Source organism: Mugil cephalus, chromosome 5, assembly GCF_022458985.1.
Source record: "Mugil cephalus isolate CIBA_MC_2020 chromosome 5, CIBA_Mcephalus_1.1, whole genome shotgun sequence".
NCBI classification, from domain to species: Eukaryota; Metazoa; Chordata; class Actinopteri; order Mugiliformes; family Mugilidae; genus Mugil; species Mugil cephalus.
In genome coordinates, this window is record NC_061774.1 from 4,823,026 (window position 1) to 4,847,237 (window position 24,212).

Here is a 24,212-nt window from a genome sequence, read left to right on the forward strand (position 1 = left end):
ATATTTTTCTTGTTGCCAGATAATCATTTAAATATTTTTTTATGGAAAATGGATGATTTGGGTTTGGTAATGATTAAATTAAACATTAATCATTGTCGTGGGAAAAATATTTTTATATAATAACATGTTTGTGGTTTTTAAAGTAGTCTATATTTTCTGATTGATTATCTTTAATCCGTATAAAACTGTCGAATCCGCTGAATCTACCTTCTCACAGAGCGTCGCCGTGACGTCGTTCATTTATTTTGTTTACCTACCTACGAGATGACGTAGCACAGGGCGACGCGGCGGCCAAAAGTAAAGATGGCGGACTTCTCGGGGAGCGAGCTGTCAGAGGAGAAAGAAGCCGAAATTGAGCTGAAGAAAAGGCAGAAAAGACCGTGGGAGGATTTGCACAAGTCGGGTAAAATCAGCATAACCCCGGAGCTGCCGGAGACGTTGGGATTTTACGACATAAGCGCTGTCCGGAGGGAGCAACGGGAGCTCTCAGCAGGTAACATGGTGACGTTCACCTACAGCTAATAACCGTTGGAAAATGTTTAATTTATAAATTAGGCAGCATATTATCATTGTGACTGTTGCGAGTGCACAGAAACAACTCTCTAGCGATATTGTTTAAGTTGTTAAAAAAAAAACTATTATTTAGTAGCCATTGTGAGTAGAGCTCTTGTTTACAGTCGGCGTTAGCCTGATAAAGTAGCTCATTATGAACCTTGTGTCGCTCATTAACATACTTCGTCTCTCTAACATACTCTACTAACGTCTTAATCATCCTTGTTACTTTAATATGCACATAAATCATGCCTTCCAGGTGTTATGCTTAACATCTGTCAGCTGTCACATTCTGTAGTCTCACGAGTTTCAGCTGTCAACCCCCCGAATCGTGACGTCACCACTTCGAACTCTATTTTAATAGTACAAGACGAAATAAATTAACCCGTGCTAAAACATCTAGAGGTAAATAATTATAGATAGGAACTAGAGGAAAGTAGTGCATTCTAATATTACAGTCCTGCATTAAGTCTCAGCTTCATGAAGGTTATTCAGCATATGTTTAAAATAAGTGGTATAAACTGTTTGAAACCAACTTGTGTTGTACGGATAACTTACATGTTTTTATTATTTTGACACCCCAATTTTAGTCAGTAGTCTAGTCTATGAAATGCCTTGGGGTTGAATTCATTTCAATTAAATAATACCATCTTTCTTACACTGTTTCAATCGAAAATGAACATTATGACAGCCATTAAGAGCAATTTAGCATATGACTGTATTTTGAAGTGAATGTTTCCACTAGTGTTCCTTGTATTTTGGCATTTGAATGTGCCACATTTTAACAGTTTTCTCAGTATATTTAAGGAATTGTTGGAAAATTAATCATTGATTAAAATAATTATTTGTTGCAAGTCTAGTGCCCCTGCAGCCCCTGTCAATATTTGGCTGACCTTTGGTCTGGAGTCTGGTATCGTGATCAGAGCTACCAAAATATTGTCTGTATTTGAATACTGCTGAGATGTCGCATTGTAAGGTGTCACGGAATTTAAATGTGTGTTTGAACAGAAGGAAAAATTTAGTCTGCATATAACTGTCTTTCAGTGTCAAAAGGTTTTCTATTTTGACTTTTTTTTTTTTAATTATTTTACTAATTTTAAGACAGGATGTGTATGTTCAGAGAGATATTTGACAGAAACCACTCAGCACTATACCTCATAAAGTATGTTAATAATAATAATGATAATTTCATTCAGTTTTCAAAGTTCTCTTGTCAGCTGTATGGCTTTGGGTTTTAGACCGTTGTTTGGATTAAACCAACGAAAAAATGTCATTTAACTGAGAAAATAGACCAATTATTGGTAAAAAAAAAAAAATTATTAGTTGCAGTGCTAGTGTCATAATGTACTACAACATACCCTTCATATGGCACAACAAACTTCCACTTTTATAACGTCATATTCACTGTGCATTACATCAACCAATAAAGCGTCTTGTTCTAGTTTTCATCGTGTGAGATGAAAAGTTTCCTCCTATTTCACTATACAGAGCCGTGCTCTGAAGGCTAGAGGTCTCATTGTGTTGACAGCTGTAATTGTTGCAGACAATGGCTTCGTGGTAACACTGTTGCTCTCATGCTGTTTCCAGATCCGTCGTTGACACGCTTCATTTGCGCCGAGCTCACCAGAGGATACTTCCTGGAACACAATGAGGCAAAGTACACCGAGCGCAGGGAGAGGGTTTACACATGCATGCGTATTCCCAAGGAGCTGGAGAAGGTACAGTATGATAACAGCCCCGAACTCAGTTGCCCCCCGCCCCTTCTCTTCAGCAATCTCCATTGGTCTACTTTTATTTTAAGTAAATAAATGTAAAATAAATCAAATATTTCAGATTGCAGTTTTCCACTATTAAATAATTGCATCGATTATTTGTATTTGCATTTTTTAATACTGCATGCTGTTTAACCGTGTGTATTTGTCATTATAGGGACATTTTGTTCATCAAATTATAATTTATGGGACAATAATATTGGGACAGTTGTGTTAATAATTAAAATATGAATTACTTCAGTTACACACCAAAAAATCCTTAAAATACATGTTTTTAAGTAGTTTTTTATTTGTTTACTGTCTTTGTTATTTTTCTCATTGGCCAGCAGGTGGCAATATTAAAACACAAGCAGAGTTTATATTAAGCCCAATAGTTGTATTATTACTTTTTCCAGGTTTCTTTAATGATATCTCTTGCTGACTAGTTTTCTCATGACATACACCACTGTGCTTCTTATAATGTGTTGAAAACACAAGTTTAAATCACTACAGTGATGGACTAAAATCACACAGTTAAGCTGCTGAGACGTTCTTTGTGTTTTCATGTGTACAAGTCTTTATTTAGACCCCCTTATAGCCCCATCTGGGGCAACGGGAATGTGTGCAAAGGCCATGACATGAAAGGCCTCTTTGACTCCACCATGTTAAGCAGACTAACCTCCTTGGGATACCTGACTAGGCCTCAGGAAAAGTCACACAGACTCTACCAATGAGAGGCAAACCCTCCCACTGGATTCCACCAATACTTAAGTGGCTCCATGTTTCCCCTGTTAGAAGGAGGAATGAGGACATGTCAGATGCTGATTCTAGGAAACTGTTAAAATGACATGGCAATGGCTTTACGAGTATGGGAGACAGTGAAGGTATGTGTCTGCCGCATAATGTGGTTTAGACGTCTAGTCTTTCCATTTTGCTTGTTGTTGCTTGTGGTGGTTATTAGGTTATCGTTGGCTGGATCGGATCAGAGAAGATGTGTCAAGTCATGTTGAAGCGAGAATGGACACTTGACAGTTGTAGTTTGACTTAAAGCCTTTGTCTCACTTTTCCAGCTGATGATCTTCGGCTTCTTCTTGTGTGTGGACGCCTTCCTGTACGTCTTCACCTTGCTCCCCCTCAGGGTGCTGCTGGCCCTGCTCCGCCTCCTCACGCTTCCATGCTGCGGCTTCAGGTCAGAACCCAAACTCACACACTGTCCAACCAAGAAAAGATGCAGACCGTACTTCGTAACAAAACACGGAAAATATAAATCACAACTCATTACTTGGGATCTTCACAAAAGCATCAGTAAAATTAACCTATGATGTGGAGTTTAGAAGCTAATCATGACAGTACTAGGCCTGTCATTGTTACACAACTGTGTAACTGTTTTTGCATCACTTTGACCCAAAGGAGGAAGTGGCAACAAGTCCTGAAGCTTTTTATACAGACTATGGTACACAGTATAGTTGGAGATGATACTGCTGAAAGGTACAAGTCACTCATGTTTTCTTTCTGACTCAATATTTGGTGCCTTTTAGAACAGCAGCTATTCTCTTCAGTTCACTGTTTCCAAACGTCTCAAATGAATAAAAGGTTTCAGTGTTGTCTCTGTCAAATAAAGGAAGATATGAACAGAGTCGTGGAGGTACAGACGCAAACTATTGCATTACTATGATGCTAGTATTTATTATCAGAATGTTTAGTTCTGATTGTTAAAGACGTTTTCTCCTTGTTATTGACCCCAGCCTTGATTAGTATTGTTATTTAATCTCTAAAAATATATAGTTTTTGTGATACTGAGTTGAGTTTTGTCTGAAAAGGTCGTGAGACCGTGTTTCTGCTTCCTCTCTTCCAGCATGGTTTTATACACCAGACTTTGAAATAAAATATAACTGATGACGCCTGTTCTGTGCTGCTCTGTTTATATATTTTCTGTACACCTCCAATCTTAACAATGCATTGGTTTTATGTAGCGCTTTTCCATTACTGTTTTCCTCCAATCTTTCACAATGATTTCCATGGAAACCGATAAGGCTCTCACCAGGATTATTTTCCTGTCTGTGTGACATTGTGCACATGGTAGTTTAGGCCTTTAAGTTTAATTTACTTCATGTTTCTTGAAAACCAGAAATACAGCGCGCTGGTTTGTCTTCATTTTTAGGTGACAGACAGCTCTTTGCATTGTTTAGATCAGTACAGTGATGAGTTCAACCGTAAAAAGTCCAGTAAACCCTTGCCTCACCCTGACTCTCCCCATGCCTTCCTCCCCGCTGCAGGGCACGCACATGCCCCTACTGCAGAAGAAGCAGGTACGCTCCCACGAGCCCATCATCAAGACTTCACAAACATGATCACTGTCCATTCACCAGCCTCCCTTCATCTCCATCTTGTCTGTTTATATACAGCTCGGCACATCGTGTTCCAGCCCTCGAGGCAAAGCCACAATGTTGGTTCCTTATATGTTCAGGGAAGATTTGCTGAGCTTGCATGGTCGTTCTCATCACCTTGTTTCTTGTCATGATACAAGGGCTGCCTACTGTATCAGTAGTGTGGGGCTCCTTGTTCTGTGTTGTCTCTCAGTTGTTGCTGGAGGAAAAACTACCCGGTTCAGATGTCCCCAACTGCTTGACAGAAGCTAAAAAAGCGGTTTTCCACTCACATGTCAGCTTCTCTAACAAAGCTTTTATATCAGGAATAAATGGAGCCAAATCTTCTCGTCCTGGGTTTTAAATTGTGTGTTTAAGGCTGATATGGTGTGAATGGCACACAGTGATGGCAACTCAACTTTATTCTCAACTCAAATTTATTTGTAGAGCACTTCAAAGACAGCCACAGCCGAAACAAAGTGCTGTACATATGTAGAAACTTGCAGTACAGCAGAGTTGAGTGCACTCAAATGTCGTGTCCATATGTGTTACAGAGATAATGCTTGTCAAATGGAGATAGTGAGAGGTGCTTTGTGAAGTTTACCAGCTGGCTGCAGCAGCTTTGCATGCAGAGAGCTGTTTCTTTCAAATAAGATACTTTGTCAGGAGGTTTTCTCACTGTTAATTCAGTGACCTTAAAGTGTCACAGTTTGATAATGATCAATTCTATCAATTTAAAGATATTTAAAACGTTTGGTGCGTCTGTTCCTTTAACCCTCCTATTATCTTTGGGGACAATTTGACCCCACTGAATGTTTAACATCTTCAATTATGTTATTTACCTAATTTTGTTCTTCATATTTAATGGCTTTTCAAAATTTAATGGGACACTGACACGGACACTGGCCCTGGCAATGTCATTATTCTTGATAATAGCTGTGATAATGTTTTTTTCATACCAAATGTTATAGATAACAAGAATATGGACTTAGTAATAATATGAGGCCCCTTAAAAATATCTCTTTCCAATTTAAGGTCATTCAGTGAGATTTTATGGTGATCTGCATAATTCTCCAAAGTCAGGTAACAGGTACACTGGATGTTTATCAAATTGACCCCAAGGAAAAATAGTGTTAGTATATTTGAAGTAAGTGGTTAGCGCTGATGCCTCCCAGTGAGACGGTCCGGTTTTGAGTCCAGCTCAGGTCTGTCTGGGTGGAGTTTGCATGTTCTCTCCGGGTACTCCGGTTTCCTCCCACCTCCAAAGACATGCTCGTTAGGCTGATTGTGTGACTCTAAATTGACCCTAGATGTGAGTGTGAGTGCGAATGGTTGTCAGTGTCTGTGTTAGCCATGTGATAGGCTGGCGACCTGTCCAGGGTGGACCCCGCCTCTCGCCCGATGCCAACTGGGATAGACTCCCGCAACCCTAGTGCAGGATTAAGCGTTTTTTCTCAGCAGTTGTCTCTTTTTTATATTTTCTTTGAGTATATAGCAATATATTGTCTTCTGTGGCACCATCTTGCCATTTTTTACACTATATATTTTTACACTTATAATTTTTTAAGCTCTGAAACTTAGGTTGTCATTTTGACATGAATAACTTCAGATATGACCACTGGGTGGAGCCAAAGCCTCAGAAAAGCAAGCAACAGAAACCCCTTCTGTAGCACAATGTTATCTTTTCCTTTGTGATATGAACACAATACGAGTTAATGGCTTTTTATTTCCACAGTGTAACTGTGAGTGTAACTCTTCGAAATCCTTAATAAAATGTACTATGTGTGTACTTGAAGTAAACTCCAGTTGCTCTTAGTTGTGAGGCCAATCATTGTCCCTTTATCTTGGGAAGAAAAAGGCCCAGATGTTCATTTTATGCATTTTCTTCACAGCTCCGTGCTCAGCTGTGCAGCCCTTCAGAGGAGTTAGACGCTTGATTAAGCTGATTTACGCATTGGAGTCAGCTCCTAAAATAGTTCACATCTCTCTCCTCCTTCACCAATTTAAAACATGATTTCTACTTCTTAGTTTTTTTAGTTAATCAGTGGACACTACAGTTAATGAAGGTAAAATGACTTTTAGTTCATTGTTGCCTTGTTGTGTCTTGTGCACTAGTGAGTTGGGTCAGATAGTTGAGTCAGTGTAGTTTATAATAATTTTAGTATTTGTGACATGTTCAAATTATTTTCTGTAAATAAAGACGTATTATATTAGAAAGCGGCATCTGTCTTCAAAAGTCCTTTTTTCTTTGTGATAATGATAAATCAGGTGATTAATGACGTTGAGGTTTATGGTCAGTAAGCAGCCTGTGTGTTGAGCAGATAAAATATTTTCACTAGTAGTTTGGTCACACGGCTGAGATGGGAAATATGCAGCATGTGCTGGAGTTAAGCTCTGCAGCTCTTCCAGGGCGTCCCTGTCATAGTAAATAGCCGCTCCTACGGATTTGTCAGGCCTCCTCCTTAACGTGCTCCAAAGCTGCCAGATATTAATTAGAAAAGCTGCACATGTTTGACACGTATGTTATTACCCTTAAAAGACATGCTTTGCTGTTCTTGCAGTATGTGACAGCTGAAGTGTGCGCCCTTCCATTCATTTGAAACATCTGAAACATTTCTGTTTAAAATGCCAGACCCTGTTTAGTGACCGATATATTTCCATGAAGATCGATGTTCACACACACAGGGATTCTTGTTGGTGTCTGATTGGTAGATAACAACAACAAAAGATTCAATTTAATAAGATTGACAGAGAACCAAAAGGGAAACTGGATCTTACGAATGAGAAGATACTAACTTTAATATTTTATATCATGTCTTTGTGTTATCACTTCTCCTTTATGTGGATTATCTCATTTTGAACAGAAATGAATTCCTTTCCCTGTGGGTGTGTTGCCTTAATGTTTCCTTACACGGGATAAAAAGCAGAAATTATTCAGAGCCTGTGCATTTAATCTGTTCCCTCTTCACGTCTTTGGCCTCAGTGACTGGCAGAAAAGCTGTTTGATGATGGCAAGTTTGAAAATAGTGTGTGTGATGATGCTTTAAATGCTTGTGTGCATTTCACAAAATGCCCTTGTGAACATAAATTACATCTTGGTGCAAACACATTTAACTGTTCACCCATGTGCATGTTAAGTATCATCTGTATCTCTGCATGCAAGAGTGTATTCAAATACCCAAGGATTGTCTGAACATGTTTGTGTGTTTGTGTGTGTGGGCAGTGGGTCGCGGCTGCTGCAGCCGGCACAGGTGTGCGACGTGCTGAAGGGCCTGATCCTGGTGCTGTGCTTCTCCATGATGCATTACGTGGATTACTCCATGATGTACCACCTGATCAGAGGACAGTCTGTCATTAAACTCTACATCATCTACAACATGTTGGAGGTAGACCAAACTTTATACACTTTTACCTGCATTCTTTTATAAAACACAAGGACTCTGAGTCTATTCCATGTAAAATATACTGATCAGCCATAACATTAGAGCACTAGACCTCTAAAGCTGTGCTGTGGTATCTGGCACCAAGACGTTAACATCATATCAGAGTTGTTTTCCCAGCATGTACCATAATGCTCGGTAGAATTGAGATGTGGGAAGTCGACACCTGTAACTTGTTTTTGAAGGCGCACTGCCATCAAGGAGTACTGTTTCCATGAAAAGGTCTCCCATAACTCTATTGGAGCTACAGTGGAGCTTCACTCTCGGTATGCGTCAATCACTGGTTTACTTCTCTTCCTTCCTTGGACCACTTTTCATCTAACCATCAAAATTGTGCTTTTGTCTAAGTCACTCAAATCCTTCCCCTAGCGCTTTTTCCCTGCTTCCAACACACAGCAGTTTTGACAACAAAATGTTGACTTGCAGCCTAAATATCCCACCCACTGACAGGTTCCCTGAAAACAAGATAACTAGTGTTATTCATTCCACCTGTCTGTGGTCCTAATATTGTGGCTGATTGGTGTATATCCAGTATACTGCATGTTGAAGCTGTCTTAGAAACACGTTAGTCCATATTTACAGTTTTCACTTTGTCATGCGTATTGTTTTGCGTTTAATTCATAAATCAGAGCTGAGCAGAGGTTTCCATCTTTTCTCTTCTACCAAGTTCACAAAATGTTGCAAAATTCTTTGAACTACTTTTTACCCAAATACCTTTGGCCTAATCCATAAGAACGGCAGGTGATGTTCCAGTATAGAAATAGTCTTCCTGTTTATGGACCTGCTCCATGCGAGGAAGCATGACACTTTATGTTATACATATTACTCATTTTAAATGGTAGGTCTCCTAAAAATGTAAAAATATGTAAAAAAAAAAAATGTAGAAATAGCAGTAATCTGCTATAATATACATACTGTTAATACATAATACACCTCTGCCTTTCTCTGTATAATGGAGGAAATCTAAAAGAACCGTACTAAAATGATTTTTGAAAAACAGTCTCACAAAATTTCTTTCCTCACTTTTTTCATTCTGCACATGTGATGTATTTTTGGACTTTTTTGCTTTGTCACATTGTGCCACTTATGTGAGAAGAGTAGTTACTACGATCAGCAGCTGAAATTTTGTATTAATGTAAGATAAAAGAGGAAACATGATATGACCTGTCCTTCCTCTTTAAGGTTGCAGACCGTCTCTTCTCCTCCTTCGGTCAAGACATTCTGGATGCTCTGTACTGGACGGCCACAGAACCCAAAGAACGGAAGAGAGACAGCATAGGAGTCATCCCCCACTTTTTCATGGCCGTCTTTTATGTCTGTATCCTTGTTGTTGGATGTCCACAGTTTCTCTTAAAGACAAAATCAGAGTGTAAACAAATCCTTATGTGTAGTATAACACATTAATCTTTCAGTTTCTTAAGCTTATCTCTCTAATTTAAACATTTGATACCCAAACAGAGATATTATTACTTTATATATTTCTATATCTTATCATAAACATTTAGTAGCTTTCAGTAAAAGAGGAGGGCATGTTCAACACGTTCTCAAATGACAACAGCAGCTTTGTGGAGTTCAGTGATTCTTTCTAAGGCTGTCGTTTTCCTGAGTATTTGCTCTTCAGTTCTTCATTCTATCCTCATCATGGTCCAAGCCTCGACTCTTAACGTTGCCTTCAACTCCCACAACAAGTCTCTGCTCACCATCATGATGTCCAACAATGTCAGTATACACAAACCCACAGACATGACTGTTGTACAACAAGCTCTCTAAAAAATTGCTTAAGTAATTCAATTCACAAAGTCTCTGCTCACACACAACATCATACTTCTTGCATGCAGCTGTATCGTAGAAAATTTTAAGTTGGCACATTGGTGATGAAATCTTTCTGTAGCAGCTGCAAGAGACAAGAGAGTTCGTCTTTTTATTTCCTACATAAATATGTGAGTGCATTTCCTTCTTTGTTTTTCCGTTCCTCCAAACAGTTTGTGGAAATCAAGGGAAGTGTGTTCAAGAAATTTGAGAAGAACAACTTATTCCAAATGTCCAACAGCGGTAAGATATTCAGCAACTGATCAGAAATCACTGTTTAAATTATGGCTGTCAAAGTTAAAATGAAAGCAAGTTCAGCTTCAGAACCCTGCAAGATGACCCTGTGGGCAAGAAGAAGAAGTTTTTTGCATTTACTATTGATGTGAATTAAATTACCACTGATTAGTTCAAGTCTCAAATACCACTTCCATATTTTTAGATCTTACAGTATCTTTGTAGCCCGGAAGCCAACATGAACATCTTCCACCAACAGTACTGGAAGAAATGTGGTTCTTAGTTCAAAACTCATTATACCCTGCACAGACCTGATGGGCTGATCAAAGTGTTTGGGGTGCGTTCTTTACAGAAGAGTAATAGTAATGTAATCATGCGCCATCATTGACTTCATTTACAACCCTTGCCCTTGGAAGTGCAAGATGTTTAGACTCTGCTGTCACGTCCGTTTTGAAAGGTATTGACCAAAAATAACAATTAACATTGATTAAGGCATTTGTCAAGATGCATAGTTTACAGAATCAGTTGATCTGATTGTTTGTATGACCATCCAGCTGCGTGCAGAGATGTATTTATCCTCTGCACCAGTTGAGACCCATGAAAAAACTTTGTACCTTTGGGGTCATCCCGGAGAATATTCTAGACTGTAATTCTGTTTGTTTTCTGTTGCACTAGTCATGACATGAATTTACCTAAACTACGCATGTTTGTCCACTACCACGATGATAGCAGTACTAAAAAACCTGAAAGGGATTAATTTGCTAACTGTTTTAATTGAATGACAGCCCCAATTACTATTAAACATAATAGATTCACAAATATTCAACATTACGAGTTTTTGATGGGATCAGCAAAAGTTTCATACATCATGAGTTTCCTCCTATATTCCCTGAGGCAGTACGTTTTCTTCTCAGTCACTTGTATTGTGATCAAATGAGAGGAAGACAATGAGCTTTAATCAGCTGTGATTTCCCTCACTGTTCACTCGCACTCCAACTATAGATAACAGCTCTCCATTTAGAGCCACATCCTTTAAATTACAATACATTGACATTTATTGGATGTAATTTTGTGATAAAAACTACCATAATTATGATATGCAGTTATAATGTGTGTACGATCACTAGCAGCTCCAAGCACAATAAAACAAACAGCTGAGCCTCATTTGAATCCTTTAACTACAGCCCAATGTTGGTTGAAAAACTCCTTGTATTCAGCTTTACTGTTGTCATGTTTTCACTTGTTTCTTTCATCCTGCAGATATCAAAGAACGGTTCACCAGCTACGTTCTCCTGCTCATCGTTTGTCTCAGGAATATGGAGCAGTTCTCATGGAACCCAGGTGCTCCTCTCACAGTTTAATTGATATTTTACATAATATATGGTAGATTTCCATCCCACCATTGAGGCCAGCGCTTACCATGCTAAAAGTCTAGATACGCTGAGCGGCTCCTTTGCTGCTGACCCACTGAGACACCTTGGGGAGTTCTCTCCTCCAGACAGTCAGTGATACAGAGCAGAGGGGGGTGTACAGCAGTTTGTCCTCCATGCTGCAGCACTGTGGTCTGTAGGTCAATATCTGGGATGAAAATAAAGCACCTGATAATAACCAAGAAATTATTTCAATCGTTCACTGAAGTAAAAAATAAAGTTTTAGTATTTATTAATTATCATCGGTGAGAAAGACATTTATTGGTTTTACTGCTTCTAAATTGCTACACCAAGCCAACTGTTTGTGGTCCTAGTTCTGGTGGTGTGGCCAGCAGCAACTGAGTCAGACCACTGTTGTCTGTCCGGCCAGTTGAGCGTTTTGTATTTTCATCAAATATGTCTCTTTAATATTTGACAGAAACGTGATGGTTTAGAATCAATAAACTGTCGACCAACATTGTGAGAGTTATTTCTTCCCACACAGTATGTAGTCATCAGCTTTTTGAAGGCTGTAGTCTTTGCATTGTGTTCAAGTGCAAGTTGTTTGGTCCAGAAACAGGCGAGGTGACATCACAATCAGCCTTTGTGGCCGTAAGAACTTTGACACTGGCTTGGATACCTTTAAATGTCAAGATGTTCTGTTTGTTTTATCTAAATCTTTCTAAATGAAACACATTTACAATTTATCATTATTTTCATTAGGTGATTCATCATCTAATGCATGTTACAGTATATTCACTCTAGCTTGCAGCCTCTCTACGAACCTTCCTAATAAATGAAGTTAAGTAACACATATGATGTGTTTTTCCCCCAGAGCACCTGTGGGTGTTGTTCCCTGACGTCTTCATGGTCGTCACATCTGAAGTTGCTGTTGACATCATTAAACATGCATTCATCACGAAGTTCAACGACATAACTGCAGATGTAAGAAGCAAACACGCTCTTTATTTATCAGCTACTGTCCCGAATTAATGCCTGTACATGTTCAGTACTGTATGTAATGCGTCCTCTTCCTTGTCTGTCCAGGTGTACAGTGAATACAGAGCCAGTCTGGCCTTTGATCTCGTCAGCAGTCGACAGAAGAATGTAAGCAACTCTCTTTTTTTTCCTCCATCATCATTATCCTTACGTAAACAGCCTCTTGCCCACACAGCTAATCAATTCAGTTTTGTCAAGTGCTGTAATTTGTGCTCGTCTGTCACTGTGTAGGCTTGCACTGACTACAGTGACTCAGTGGCCCGGAGGATGGGCTTCATCCCTCTGCCACTGGCTGTTCTGGTAAGAGAGGCTGCAGTCTGATGCTATTCACAAACTAAATACCAGAAGAGAGTTAGTCATTGACGCATGAACATGTAAATGTAAAACTCTGCTGTAATGACACGAGCTGAAAATACCCATTTTAAAGTGAAGACATAATCATTTATACTGGCTTGTTTGTTGTTCTAACAGCTGATCCGAGTGGTGATGAGTTCAGTGAAGGTGCAGGGAGCGCTGTCGTACACGTGTGTCTTCCTATTTTATCTTGGGTAAGTTTGATTTTATTGTAATGTGACCACCGATCACCAGCCACAACATTACGACCACTAACAGGTGAAGTAAAAACAATGACTATCTCATTCTCATGGCACCTGCCAGTGAGGGGAATATATTAGGCAACAAATGAAGTGAGGAAAAAATGGACAAGTGGAAGGATTTGAGTAACTTCAACAAGTGCAGAATTGTAGCAGCTACACGATTGGGTCTGGCCTTGGTGATGAACGGAGAAATAGCAGTTCATGTGGATGTTACTTTGACACGTACCACCTACCTAAGCATTACTGCAGACCATGTACAGCCTTAAATGGAAACACTATTCCTTGATGGTAGTGGGCTCTTTCAGTAGGACAATGCATCCTGCCACAAAGCAGAAATGGTTCATAAAAGATTGGAGGAACACCATAACGAGTTCAAGCTGGGCGAACAAGTCAGATCCACAAAGGGCCCACATCGCAATTTACGAGACTTAAACGACCTGCTGCTAATGTCTTGTTATGGCTGGTCCATGTAAAGCAAGTGTTTTAATCTGACTTTATGTCAGTGAGAAGGAGCTCAAAAGAAATTGTAATGACCAGTGACTGGTTTGTCATTTGTTCATGCACATTAATCTGGTAATAAGACACATGGTTACTTGCTTCCTTTTTATTAAAACACTAACATGCAGGTTTAATTCAGCATATTTTGTATCTTAAAACTGAATTAAAGCTTCTTTGTTTAATTATAGCATGACTCACCCGAGCACACACACAGTCATGTTCAGGATACGGACTCATGAATGCACACATGCAGGCGCTGTCATAAACACACATTCAGATTCAGAGACACACGCGGTTACATAAGCATCGCTGCTGTGCCCTCTCCCTCTGTGTGCCTCGCTCATTCTCATTTGCCGGATCCCACTGGGCCCGTACCATTGAAGAGTTTCCCTCGGGGTGAAGAATGCAATGTTGTCATCTCTAGTGCCATCTCTGGCCATCCTTATCCCCCCATTTAAAAATAGCTCTGGCTTCAACAGACCGCTGCGCCTTGGCAAAGATTCAGCCACGCTGACAAGCTCTCAGTCTGAAACACCCCGTCACAGCGAGCAGTGGTCCACAGACCCAAATGTGTCTGTTTCTCACTCGTCACAGCGTCCAAGTCTGGGCATTTTAGCAAAGCCCAGAAACACAGAGAGATGGTGCACATCAACATCTTTCTGTGAGTGGTGGGACGTGAAGAGTGCCGACTGGAACCAGATGGTCGAGGAGACTCATTATAGACGACAGCAGCTCCGTGATAACTTGACATCTCACTACTAAATAACAGAGGGATCATAATTCTGCTTCGTCTGTGTTTAGTTGCAGATACACTAGTACCACTGTGATAGGTGCTGTGTTTTATTATTTATCCAGAGGAGTCTGTTATAACGGTTTTGTGATACTTGCACTAAATCACCTACTTAGTTGGCTTCCTACATTCAGATACCACTGTAACTACAGCCTTGTCCCTCTACAGGCTGGTCACACTGAAAGTGTTGAACAGTATTGTGCTGCTGGGAAAGTCGTGTGTTTACGTCAAGAGAGCCAACATGGAGGACAAACTGTTTGAGAAGCCCTCGACTGCTCCGTCCTCTTCCGCCAAGAGCCCCAGCAAAGCGGAGCCTGCCAGATGCACCTCTCCTTCAGGTAAAACGTACACACAAAGAAAGAAAAGTCAGGAAGTAAACATTACAGTGACATGTCTTTAATGGTTTATCAGATCAACAGATTAAGGTGTCATAAAACTTAACATAAAACAGTGGGTTAAACATAAATGTCTGGTACATATGTCTTCATTTTTTTAATGTTTAACGTCACAGCAGCAACTTTTACACTGGTTTTGAATACACATAATATATATCATTCCATGACTGATAATTTATTTATGATTCACAAATCTGTTTAATGTGTCAGACAGAAAAGTTTTTGATATTAATCAACATCTATTAAAAGAAGTTGGAAATCACAAATAAAAGCATTTACTGTCTGCAATTAAAATAAATAGTTACCTCACTCTGTGTATTACCATTTAAATCAATTAATAATTATCAGCTTAACTGGAAAATTGTAATGCGTGTCACCAACGATCCCTTATCCTCAAATCAGTTTAATCATGTACTTGGTGTTTACTGAGAGAGAACTCAGGTCAGCCCAGTGTTCCCAATCATTTTACATAATTATACAGTCATCTGAGCCACTAATGTGCTTCCACCAGGGTTCCTACAGTCAGGTTCATGAGCACTGAAGTTACATTTGAGGACTGATATATGAATATTTTTGGATTTGTTTGTTATTCTAGCTAGTATTCTAAGCATTTTCTACATAATTAAGTAAATAATGATTGAATTAGCCCTGAAACCATATTGCACTACTAAAAGTATTCAAGTTTTATTTTTATTTTTTACTGTTATGACAAAGTCAGGAACTTTCATCTCAAAGTTTGATTTTGGATTTTGCAGATAAAGCAGCACAGCAATACTTTGCAAAGAACCCTACATCTGACAAAGACATATATTTAGTCGGTTCACTAAAACCTTGGTTTGAAATATTTTGGAAATTTGCAGTGCAGAGACTTGAGAGAGGCTCTTTCTGTCTGTCAGGTATATATGTAGTAAATGAGACGTCCTGGGATTTAATTTTGCTGATGATTACAGTGCTTGTTGCTCTGCCTCCAACTCAGCTCCTGATCTATGTCGTCTCGCTGTACTTTAACAAAGTGCATCAGATAAAACACAAGTATCTTACTGAAACCGTAGGAAAAAAAATTCACAAAGGAAACAATACACCTGTGTTGCTGTTAAAAGTAACAGCCTGAGCAGCTTGGATTGAAACGCCGTTTGGATGCTGCTAGTTAATACTTGAAATGATTTCATGTTTGTCTTTTGGATGCAGCACAGCCTCATACTCACTAATTGGCCCTGCCTGAGAGCAGAATTATGTTTATATTAACATTTTCAGGCATTTAGCTGACACCTTAATTTACATCTTGGGCATTTATCTGACACATGCGTCCAGACAAATATGTCAGCAGGTAGCTGCTCAGCTTCAGGCATTTGATGGAAACATTGAGTGATTCAGAAATCAAACCTGTGACTGTTTGGTTGTACAAGTCAGGACTTATTAGATTCCCAATAATCTACGAGGTAAAACAAACGTACTTCTCTGTGCGCTGCATTAAACACCAAAACATTATACATACAGTATATACTATATATTCCTATTAAAATATAACTGCTTATTTTGTTGAATAAACACAAAAAAAATGAGAAAAACGAAGTGAAGTGGTTAATTAATTAGTGAGCAGGTAACACTTACTTGACATTTGGAAGTTTGACCTTTGATTTTCGCACACAGGAGAGTGAATTTAATTTGTCTTGACTTCAGCCTCGTCCACACATAAAGTGATTTGATTGTCGGTAGTGGATGTTCTATGCTCTGGTTGCCTAGGTAACCCTGTTGTATAATCTCTAATGGTTCCTAGTGTAAAAGTATTGCTTGTGTATAGACTAGGGCCGGGTTCAGATTCATGCAAAAGATGTAATATCAATTTGTAAAAATCCCCAGATCTTTTTTTTGTTTGTTTGTTTGCATGACAAATCCAATTGCTGTCTCGCAAGACTGGTTTCACATGGGTTAATCCACGTGTGAGGGAGATACAAAACATGAGACAAGCTACAGTTCATCATCAGGCCTGAAAGCAGCGGATGTGTAGCAGCATTTGAATTTAAACAGAGACGTGCCGGACTAAAGCATGGACACATGGGAGCTATTTAATAATGCACCTGGTCCCATTTCTGTGCAATATGCAACATTTATTTTTTTGAAAATCTCTTTCATATTAAAATGAAATTGTTTTGAGATATCCCTTAATACTTTGATATTAAATCAAAATCAAATTGTGGAAATCAGTAACACCAACCCTAGTGTGGACGGCACTAGCTCTTCTCAGAAAATACTGTCAACCACACCCCCACTCCATCTGGATTCCAAGCAGGCTATCAGCATGTTGAACCTGACAGTAGGAACGTCCACAAATTATTTATTATTCGCTCTCAATTGACTGAATTTCATTAACGCGGTCATTTACCGCCGGTAGTCTCTTCTATACACCCCTTTTGAAGCGTTCCAATGGTTTTTAAGATTCATTTAATAATTTAACAGAATAAAATTTAATCACTATTGTAATCATTTTCAAGCAGGTTTAAGCAGGACATTTTATTATGTCTCATTGGACACTTTTTATTTTTTTAATTGATGAAGGCTACATGTTTCCTTAAATCAAGGGCTGCTACCAACTACTTCCTCTGAAAAAGCTTTGTATTGCAAACACAAACAAAAACAGCCTATCCAGCACATCTGACACATGATGTACAATAACACACAAACAAATATAAACCTTTTTTTTCCCATCCTCGGATATTAGCCCATTGATTCCCATATTTAACATTCAAGTGTCAACCAGGCGCTGTACCTGCAGTAACACACGATCAGACTCGGGTTTGGAGGTGGCTGTATCTCCCAGTCATTTGAAGCCAAATCCCTGCAGATCTTTTCTTCCCCCGCCTGCCACACTGAGCCAGCAGCTTTAAAGTGACAAAGATCCTAATGGTGCATGGTGTCATCAGACATCAAAGCTCCTACCGGGGCTCGTGTTACAAATAAATCTGGTTTCTCCGAGAGCTGAGGCTATGTGTTTTAAACCCTCTCACTCTAGCATGTTAAGTACAATAACTGCTTTGTGGTTGTGGGGAAATTAATAGGATTCCTCTTCCTCTTCCCCTGGGTTTAGTGGTTAGCATTTGAACCTTCAACCTCAGGCATCACGTTTCTCATCATTTTCTGATGTTAAACTTCTTTGGTGAGAGCCTTGAGCATCACCTGCTTCTCCACTGATTTTAACTGCACAATTGTGGTCATCTTTGTCTTTACAATGAACTGGATTCTTGTACCACTTAGATCAGCCATCTGTCCGTACGGGATGGTTTTGTCTGGAGGGCAGAGATGGCTAATGAGCAGCTTCACATCAGCCTTTTAAGCCATATGGTGGTTAAGTTTTATTAAGGCTCACATATCTCCACAGAAGAACTGGGGGACTCTGCAGTCCCTCAGTATGCGACTCAAATAATATACTAAATAATACTTCAAAATCTATACAACCACAGCTGCAAATATTAGTCAATCAACAATCGATTCAATTATAAAGATAAATATTCTTTAGAAAAATATGACGTATAATAATCATTATTAAATTAAGATTTTTATAAGCCAGGCAATTAATGGAGAATATACTGTAAATGGCAGATATGGCAAAAATATAAATAAGTTGCAGCCCAAAATCTCTGATATTCACCAAATGACAACAATCATCCAGCAGAAATAAATAAAAGAGAGAAGGTGTGGGCACCGTTTACATGTATACCTTGTTATGCATTCACTAAATTATTTAGTTGGAACTGAAACTTCAATATTCAGTTGCCCTACAGTTACTTTATTGCTTTTCTTTCTTTTTTTTAACGCCTTTCTCAAAAACACATACAGTACGTGCTCTTTCTACGAGCTTGTGGGTTGCAGTCGTTCAGCTCTGTGTACAGTAAAAACTGGAGGTTTGTTGTAGTCTGATAGCTCGGGGCGAGGCGGCCGTCTCTGTGGACAATCTTCTTAATATCCAACGCTGCTTCGCTCAATTCTCTCTCATGTGATGAATTATTCTGTTTGGTTGATTTTCCTAATGTGACTGCACTCCGTGCTTTCAAAGCACAACACCCTTGAAATGTTTTTTCGTAACATAATGCGGTGGATTGTGATGAGAACCAGCTGTAGGGGCTGTGTGTTTTACCTCAGCATTGTATTATTCTACCTCTGTGCTGCATGGCCCATGAGCAGCCAGTAGGGTAGAGGTCGGCCGTCTTGTGGTTCAGCAGATTTCATTTACTCACTCGTCAGTCAAATCAGAGCAACTAAAATCCTTCTGTTAATGGCTTGAAATAGTTTCTAAAGATATCTCCCTCTCTCATCTAGTATCTGATTTCTCTTAATTAAGTTAATCTAAAGCTTTTCTTTCATGCACTCTCACCTCTCCTTTTGTTTTTCTCTACTAAAGTCGTTAAATGGCATTACACACCTGTACACAACACAAGATTTGCACTTGCACACTTCCTCATTTCTGAGAACACGAGCTTTGAAAGTCTGCTCCCAGGAGCTACCGATTAGATTTCACCCTCTTAGATTGTTGTAAATGGGTGAAGCGGCCTTGCGGCAGAGGTTGGTGTGGTTTGTACCTTTTAACCTCCCATTTCCTTTAACAATTTGGAATTTTATGTTTGAGTGACAATGCTAAATATTTACCGGTTCTAGCTTCTCCGCAGTTATTTGCTTTTCTGCTGAACATTGATACAGTGTCTATATATTAATTGTGGAAAAGGACCAAGAGTTGAAAAGCAAACAAAAAACATGAACTGAAAATGATTTATTCTACATGTCTGAAAAGGAGTGGGAGGAAGTACAGACGTGCAATTAATTAGCGGTAAGCTAATTAGCTTAGCTTACCACAAAACTGGAAACAGTTTCTGCGCCTCTGAAGCTAACTACTAAAGATGCATTTTGTGAGTATTTTCCGTTCACACCATGAAACAATGACGGTCTCACATGTCTGTCAGGCAACAAAATGTCCTTTGCATCAGCCAGGCTGTTTCCTCTGTCTCTTGTCTTTATGCTAAGCTGAGCTTATCATCTCCTGGTTAAAGCTCCAGACATGACAGTGCTATCAGATGAAGAAGTGTCTACACGTGACATCAAGCATTTAGTAGCTAAATAAAACCTCTCAAAACGTATTTTTTGTTGTTTGCTTCATTTTTTGCCACATTCAGAGGGATGTAGCTGTCTTATTTTTGAGAGAAGACAGAAAACTTTATGACTGATATCTCACAAACTCTTCAGCTCACAGCTAAACAATCTAGCTGATAAAATAAAACTACAGAACGCTCTTCAGTCTCATGCAATAAAACAGATTTGCAGCAGCAGCATCAACAGAGCTTGAGTCCAGTTACCAGTAAATGCTTTGAGCAACACTCATCAGTGTGTATTCTGTATTTAATTAGAATGTGTTCTGCTGCTGTTCACAGTTGAGTCTACGGTGGAGCTGATCCCTGCCACGCCCCTTAGCCCGTCCTCCTCCTCCTCCTCCCCCTCCGTGACCACGCAGCCCACTCCCAGGACTGACTTGTTCCCTCCTCCGCTCACTGAGTCCTCCCCTGCTTCACCGGCTAGCCGTCCTCCCACTCCACCACCCGAACCTGAACCAGAACAACCTACAGCCTCACCGTCGAAGGAAGAGGAGGGGGACCCGCAAGGAGCCTCTGAAATAAAGCACAGGACTCCCAATAAAGACCTGCTGGAGATCGACCGTTTCACAATCTGTGGTAACCGCATCGACTGACCAACAGCAGCTGCTGATGTAGCGATTAACCACTCAGGAAAGACGGCGAGACGAGGCCTCCCTGCCTGGCTCTCCAGGCCGGCAGCAGCAGACAGCAGAGTATTTATTAAAGCCAGTAAGTTATTGTGAATGTGGACACACCGTGTCAGACGATTCTGCTGTTGTTGAAGTCTGATGTCGAAAGGTTTGAAGAAAACTTCAGCTGGTGATAAACAGCAGGAGATAGAAAGTGGCATGTGTCACTGTGTGTGTGAGTGCGTGTGTGTGTGTGAGGATGGTTCAGTATTTCGAGTGAGTGTTTAGGTGTGTGTTTGTGTGTGACAGCATATGTGTGAACGTTACAGCACACAAGCACTTCCTGTACAAGCAGCACTGGGACCAGGAGAAGAAAAGTTCCTCAGAAAAACTGACTGATTAGAGGCAGCACTTGGATCGTTAGTGTTTCCTTTGTCAGCCACAAAACAAGCGTTGGAGTTTATTGTTGAATCTCGTCATCAGCATGTCGAGACCAACCAGACTGCTCAGACTCTGGTATTAACGTGCAACCTGGGTGATCTGATCACAAGTGACCAGCTTTAGGTACAGATGTGAGCATATCCAAGAAACACTGAGGAGGTGATCTGATTGGTCGGATTTTGGCGACTGTAGAACACTTGAAAAAAAAAAAAACACAACTACACAACAACTATTTTATATGAGCAAGTGTTCATAAGTAGGTGCATCTCTTATTCACTTCTTATAGTTGTTAATAAACTAAATAATAAATCTAAACAAGAATTGATAAATTCTTAGTGATGTGCTCCAGGTGACGTACAAAGTCTAGATATGAGGAGTCAAGGTAGTCGATGGAACCAGACACTACTGTGTGTGGGCGAGTCATAATCTGAGCTACTAACCTCAGGTTGTGAGATCAAAAGATGAATAATAATATGTGCTCTCATTGAGTTAGATTCTTTGCAGCTCATTATCTTCCACTATTTTGTATCATGTCCCCACGCTGAGACGCAAGCACAACTAAAAGAGACAGCAGCTGTTAACCAGGTTCTACTGCTCCCAAATGATGTTAGCGTTTATATACAAACACAGCGCAAGACTGAGATTTGATCATACAAGATGTGTGTTAATACAGAGTCAGGTCTGAGGTTTGTTTTTATTTTATTTTATTTTATTTTTCTAAGAACAATGAGCTAAGACATTTAGTCAGGCAAAAAGTCAGCTGTTCCCAACCTTAGGATCAGGGCCCCTTAGGTGAGTCATACAATTATTATTAATAAACAGAAAAAAAACACATCTGCCTCACAACATTATGTTTATCAGACTTTTCCTGCCACATTTCCTTTTTTGTTACAGCTTAATTTACATTTTAGGTGTTTAAAATATGTGCTGATGAAACTAAACAGAGAACAAACGATGGTCGAGCAGGTTGGGAATGGCAGCTCGGAGCAGAGACGCTGTCAATATGAGAGTCTGTTGATTACCGCTCACACCATTAACCGCTCCGTTCCGTTCTGGTGATTACAGTCTATACCTCCAAACCTGGAGCAGGTTTAAATGTTGAAGTGAACATCGTTTGATGACGTTACAAACGGGACTCAGAAAGTGACTTTGAAAATAGAGCCTTAAGTAGAGCTTTATGTTTACACAGCCATTAGATGAAGTCACTTACAGCTCACTCTGCGCCTTCAGCCACTAAAAGACATTTATTAAAGGAGCTAGTCATTGAACGAAAAGAACAGAAGTGATGGTAAATCTGCTGCTTGTACCAGCCGCTTACAGTCGGGTCCATTTAGTTTCTAGTTTCATTTTATAGGTATATAATAGGTGAGTAATCATCTGAAATTCATCATTTAATATCTCTAAAATGCAGATAATCAGTGGAAAGAGGTTATAAAGAGATAGAACACAAATCATTTTATTATAAAAATGGTATTTAATCTGTCATTACTTTGGTCTGGGGGATGTTTGCACTGATGGACCGTACCTTCTTCAGATACGGTTGCGTTTCTCGTTGGACTCAAGTAATGCTCTAATGTTTACATCTTAGGATGATAAAAGCAATATTTCCACAACTAAATGCCTTTTTATTCTGCATGTGTGTGATTTAAAATCCAGACTTTGTTGACTGACGTTGTGAAGTTATTTGAACTTTGCTTTTATTGCAATGTTGAAATCTATAAATATAAAATAAATAATAAACCAGCTTTTGTTTGCCACATATATATAAATATATGTATATAACAGAGTGTAAAAAAAAAGTTCCTAACTTTATTAGAGTTTTCAATTAATGCCTGACATTTGATTTGTATCAGGGTTCAATCACTTCTGGTCATTTTATCTAAATTTATTTAAATTACATTCTGTTGTACTTCCTGGTTTCTTCCAGTGTTGAGCTTTGAATTATTCCACAGCAGCTGTATGAAGATGTGAGTTCAATATAAAATTATCTTACGTAGAAACATAGTGTTGATTTGATTGGATAAAGGGTTCTTTATAATGTCCATTACCACTGTAATAAAGTTCTATTTTTGGAGCTGCAAGTTGATGATAATATTTTCATTCATGAAAATATCGGTCGGCTCTCAGTCTGGTTGTGGTTGGAGATAAAAGGAACCTCCATGAACGACATCTGGAACCAGCTGAGCTCAACGCTCAACAGAGCTGATGGAGATGAGGCAGAGGTGTCGTGGGTCCAGTACACTGCCTGCTTCATTCCATCACTTTGGGCCCATATTTAATTTCTACCTTGATATTGTATGAACTATGAAGCTTTGGAATAAAAAACTTTGGTTTCCTAAGTCTCTTGTTTTACGTTGTTGTCTTTAGCAGGCTGAAGCTAGATTTGAGTGAATTTTGAGCCTCCTCCTGATTCTGAGTCAGTTCCTACAGATACGAAACTGATCAGCTATGATTCATAAAACTGAAGAAAATGATGTGACAGTGATGAAAGCTCTGGCATGATGAAACTCACTGTAAATGTTAGTTCTTTTTGTGCTTTGCTCACGTGAAGTCAGAAAAGTGATGACACAAAAGTAGAGACTGACTTTATTCATGCTAAGTAATATGCAAATATTTTATAAATATATGGATTTACTGTTCACACTGTAAAACATGTCACTTTTGTTTTTCAGTGAATTGGTGTAGGTTGTAATTTTTAAAATAAAACTAAAAAATGTCTGATATAATTTATCTTAGATATTTATTTTTATTTGATTTTTAAGGTAAGTTTTTATAGTTACACTGTGTGTGAAACTTCTTCCTGCTTGGAGAATCATATCAAATATAGAATGTCTCTAAACGAATGGTAATTCCAGTAAGCCACGGTTTACACCACTGCTGACCTCACCTATCCTGAGTGCTGGGCTTGTGCAGGAGGTCAAATCTGCGGCAGACATTCTCAGAGGGCTAAGCTCCTTATGACGATCAGGGCCGAGACGAGCCCCAGCTCTGTCACCACTAGCAGGAAGTTGTCTTAATAAAGAACGACAGGAGTAGTACTAGTACTTGGAGAGGATCCAAAGAAGAACGAGGACAAATGTCAGTCACTTGTAGGACAGAAAGATCACATATTTTTAACAAGAACTCAGCTCACGGTTAGGTTATGGGCCCTCAACTTAATGTTATCTCTGCAACTAAATGTCCCCA

At 39.3% G+C, this 24,212-nt stretch overlaps 1 protein-coding gene across 3 annotated transcripts; it reads left to right on the plus strand.

Annotated features, from left to right (window-relative positions):
• The first annotated feature begins 255 nt into the window (after positions 1-255).
• Positions 256-23,365, plus strand: tapt1a (transmembrane anterior posterior transformation 1a). Of its 3 annotated transcripts, XM_047585531.1 has the most exons (15): positions 256-493; positions 2,140-2,270; positions 3,374-3,492; positions 4,580-4,612; positions 7,893-8,055; positions 9,292-9,427; positions 9,731-9,828; positions 10,092-10,161; positions 11,413-11,493; positions 12,397-12,506; positions 12,609-12,668; positions 12,792-12,860; positions 13,032-13,108; positions 14,613-14,782; positions 20,257-23,365. In XM_047585531.1, exons 1-15 carry the CDS (start codon positions 304-306, stop codon positions 20,568-20,570), a joined length of 1,821 nt encoding a protein of 606 aa, XP_047441487.1. In that variant the 5' UTR covers positions 256-303; the 3' UTR covers positions 20,571-23,365. The 3 variants fall into 3 exon arrangements, with proteins under 3 accessions (XP_047441487.1, XP_047441489.1, XP_047441488.1); XM_047585533.1 differs by lacking the exon at positions 12,792-12,860; XM_047585532.1 differs by lacking the exon at positions 4,580-4,612.
• The last annotated feature ends 847 nt before the right edge of the window (positions 23,366-24,212 follow it).